At 48.4% G+C, this 3,657-nt stretch overlaps 1 protein-coding gene across 1 annotated transcript in view; it reads right to left on the bottom strand.

Annotated features, from left to right (window-relative positions):
* CCT4 (chaperonin containing TCP1, subunit 4 (delta)) overlaps positions 1–3,657 on the bottom strand; it is a gene marked incomplete at its 5' end in the record, with an annotated part of 8,164 nt that overhangs the window by 1,238 nt on the left and 3,269 nt on the right. The window contains 8 exons of the mRNA XM_010154089.1: positions 242–476; positions 587–717; positions 931–1,041; positions 1,344–1,440; positions 2,128–2,267; positions 2,604–2,736; positions 2,825–2,946; positions 3,637–3,657. The exon at positions 3,637–3,657 is cut by the window's right edge and continues 158 nt beyond it. Coding sequence (XP_010152391.1) covers positions 242–476; positions 587–717; positions 931–1,041; positions 1,344–1,440; positions 2,128–2,267; positions 2,604–2,736; positions 2,825–2,946; positions 3,637–3,657 — 990 coding nt within the window. The remainder of the gene's footprint in view (positions 1–241; positions 477–586; positions 718–930; positions 1,042–1,343; positions 1,441–2,127; positions 2,268–2,603; positions 2,737–2,824; positions 2,947–3,636) is intronic.

Consider the following 3,657-nt stretch of genomic DNA (forward strand, 5'->3'; position numbering starts at 1 on the left):
CCCTCCGAGCATCTTTGTGGCCTCCTCTGGACTCGCTCCAACCAATACTGTGGAGTATCTGCTAGTACCAGTGCTCAGGACCAGCTGGTAAAGCTTCAGAGAACAAGTTATAATCTACCTCAGCACGGTTTTAGCACGAGTACCATTAATGACTCTCCCGAGTTCAGCCCCAATGCCGAGTGTGTTCCCTTGAGTGCCCGCACACTGTTTAAGCTGAGCGTTGCGCACGCGACCCCGTTACCTTTCTGACGTTAATACCGGCTGTCTTCTCCCCCTGAGCGTGCCTGTTCCGCAGCTCCGTTACCGTTGAGATGGGGCTGAGGCCCGCGTTCTCAGCCAGCGTCGATGGGATGACTTCCAGCGCGTCTCCATACGCGCGGACGCAGTAGGAGTCCATGCCCCTCAGCGTGCGAGCGTACTCGTTCAGGCGCAGCGCCAACTCTATCTCCGGCGCCCCGCCTCCTGCAATTAAAGCTCTGAGGGCAGAAATTAAAATCAAACCTCACTTCACGTTAAGTGCAGAAATGACGAGCTTTCTGTGTTGTTATTATGACAATGAGTTATTCTCACCAGACAGAGGCATTACCTTTTCTTGACTAAGCATCTTACGACACACAGGGCATCGTGAATTGAACGCTCCGCTTCTTCCAGAACGAGCTTGTTGGAGCCACGTACCACAATGGTTACAGTTTTTCCAGGGTTTGTGCAGCCCGTAATCTACAACATAAAGCCAAATATCTGCAGGTTCTGCAGCAGCACTGACGTTGGCCAAGCAAAACCACTACACTTCCCAAGTTGCTGGCTAGTCAGGGATCAGGAGAAGGTACCTGAACGTAGGCACTTCAGTAGTAAAAACCACTGAAGGTAGAGGCTGTTACTGAAATCGCTGGCAGGTGTGAAGTGGATATTAACATTTTGTCACACACTCACCTTAATCAGTTTCCCAGAACCGTTCAAGTTGACCTCCTCCGCCAGCTCAGCAGACCCCAGCATATCGGGAGTAAACTGGTCAATGTGAGCAACAGGCTTAGTTCCAATTGTCTGAAAAAGTAATGGGGAGGGGAAGAACAAAGTGATCCATAACCTGAGTGGGCAAGCATGCTGCATAACCTGCTTCTGCACATTACAGCACAACGCAGCTGGCTTTTACACGTCCCCCATCTCTCCAGAACTGTGACTGCTCAACGGAACAGCCATGGTTTTTAGGGAAATGCCTCCCATTCCAGTCAGAACATGAAACTTGTGACAGTGTCACATAAACTGGCACTGGCTGGGTACTTAGTTTTGGGGTAGACTTTGAACACCGCTGCTACTTTGACAGCCTTTTACGTAACTCGCTTTACCTTACATATAAACTCAATGTCTTCTCTTTCAACGTCTTTAACCACCATGATCTTCATTTTGTTCAGGAAGTGAAGGGCCAGGTCACTCAGAGCATCCCTAAAAACAAGAGGGAAGTAGTCAGTCCCCAGTGCTCGTGTAGCAACTGGGTCAGAAGCTGCAAGCTTCTTACCAGCAGTGCTGGAATTCTTCCGACTGCAAAGTAGGGACGTCATTACGTTGAACATAGAGCACACAGTAGTGCTTTCTAAAGGCACGGTTGCTGTTACAGCCCCTGACTCTCCACCAAAGCGTGACTTGTTAATATTTGGCTTCAGTTGCCCAGGTATTCCAGTAAAGGCTGAGAGAGTTGGGCTTGTCTAGCCTGGAGAAGAGAAGGCTCCGGGGAGACCTTATAGCCCCTTCCAGTGCCTGAAGGGGCTACAAGGAAGCTGGGGGAGACTTTTTACAAGGGCCTGTAGTGACAGGACAAGGGGTAACGAGTACAAATTGAAAGTGGGGAGGTTTAGATTGGATATCAGGAAGAAGTGCTTCCCGGAGAGGGTGGTGAGGCACTGGGAGAGGTTGCCCAGAGAAGCTGTGGATGCCCCATCCCTGGAAGTGTCCAAGGCCAGGCTGGATGAGGCTTGGAGCAACCTGGTCTAGTGGAAGGTGTCCCTGCCCATGGCAGGGGGGTGGAACTAGATGATCTTTAATGTCCCTTCTAACCCAAACCACTCCATGATTCTAATTCCCACTGTTCCCCCCAACCAGGCAGAGTGAGCTAGTACATCGGTGTTCACGTACCGCAGAATAGACTTCTGAATCAGCAGCACATTGCACCCAGCCTTCTTAATTTGCTTCACCAGATTTAGAATATAGGCTCTCTCCTCGCGCAGCACTCTGTCCATCTGAGCATAATCAGACACAACTATTTGGTTGTCCATCTGTTGAAAAGAGAAAGAAAAGCAAGTATTAAATGCTGAACGGGAAAGCAAGAGTCAAGATGTCCCACGTTGTTTACTGTCGAGCTTGTTGGGTTTGAGCCACAGGCTCCTAAGTTAAAGTATGTCTTACTGGGGACTGTTTACGTGGTGAGAAACACTGGGACTTCTCAACTGTTTTCTTTCTTGTACCAACCGCAAGCGCTTTAAGGGCTACGAGTAGCGAAGCATTGCCTAGCAGCGTGGAATCGTGCTGACATCACAACTCACAAAAAGGTGTTACCATTATATTCCCATTTCCCAAGCAAGAGGCTTCGCCATAGTCACAGTGTAACTTACATCCGTCTTCGGAGCAGACAAGCAGAACTGAATTAGACCAATTTTGGCTTTTTCCACTCTGGTTACACCAGTATTTGCCACCTTCTGAGTAAGGACTAGTCCTTCAACCAGTTCGCAGTCGTCAATTGTGCCTCTGGAAAGAAACCAACCCGTGGCTATCAGCACGCGGGGAAGCTGATTTCACAGGGACAAAATTCAGGAGGTTAGAAAGTGTGCCTTACCCCAACTTCTTAACGATTTTAATATCTCTGAGGTCCACGCTGCTAGCTGTAGTTGGGTCAATCACCTTCATCACTGCATCCACACTCATCGGAGAAAGTAAACTGGAATACTGACACACCACCTAAGGGTTTAACAGTAAAGGGAAAAAACAGTGAGAGATTTAACACTGACAATGCTACTTTCAAAATAACATTGTCATTATATTTCAGTGTCTGACTTCTGCATTTTGAAAGGGCTCTTCTCCCTCCCTCCCTGCCAGCCAGATGTCTCAGTACATGATCTTCTTATGGGGCCACTCCACTGAAAGGGAAGAGCAGCTACACCGGTGGGGGAAGCTTGGCTGAAGGACTTAGGGCAAAAAGGCGAATTTCTCTTTCTTAGAATCTTAAGATAGGACTTTTCAGAGCTTCCTAGATTGTTCTGCTGGAAGGGAAGCTAGCATGTTTCTTCAGATTTCAATGCTGGTTAGCAGTTTCTGCCGCGAGAAAAAGAACTGGCTACACAAGAGTTGGCAAAAGCTGTTTTTCCTGATTTTTCCGCTGCGGTCTTCCGCTGATGCTTGTTTATTTTACACTTAGAGATAACATCCAAGATCACTGAGTATTTCAGACTGAAAGTCAGGCTGAATACTTCAATTTAATCTGAATCAACCATGGTTTTCCGAAAAGCCTGAGAGCAGGTAGCTGGTGACTGAAAGCCAACTCGATGGGTAACGCACGGGGTATTCTTAACAAGTGAGCAGTAGCACAGCCCGGGGAACAGCTGAAGGCACTGCTAGGCTGCAGGTGCTGAGCCCAAGTTTCACTCATACCTTCGAGTTCAGCGACGTAGT

Source organism: Eurypyga helias, unplaced genomic scaffold (genome assembly GCF_000690775.1).
Source record: "Eurypyga helias isolate BGI_N326 unplaced genomic scaffold, ASM69077v1 scaffold22446, whole genome shotgun sequence".
NCBI classification, from domain to species: Eukaryota; Metazoa; Chordata; class Aves; order Eurypygiformes; family Eurypygidae; genus Eurypyga; species Eurypyga helias.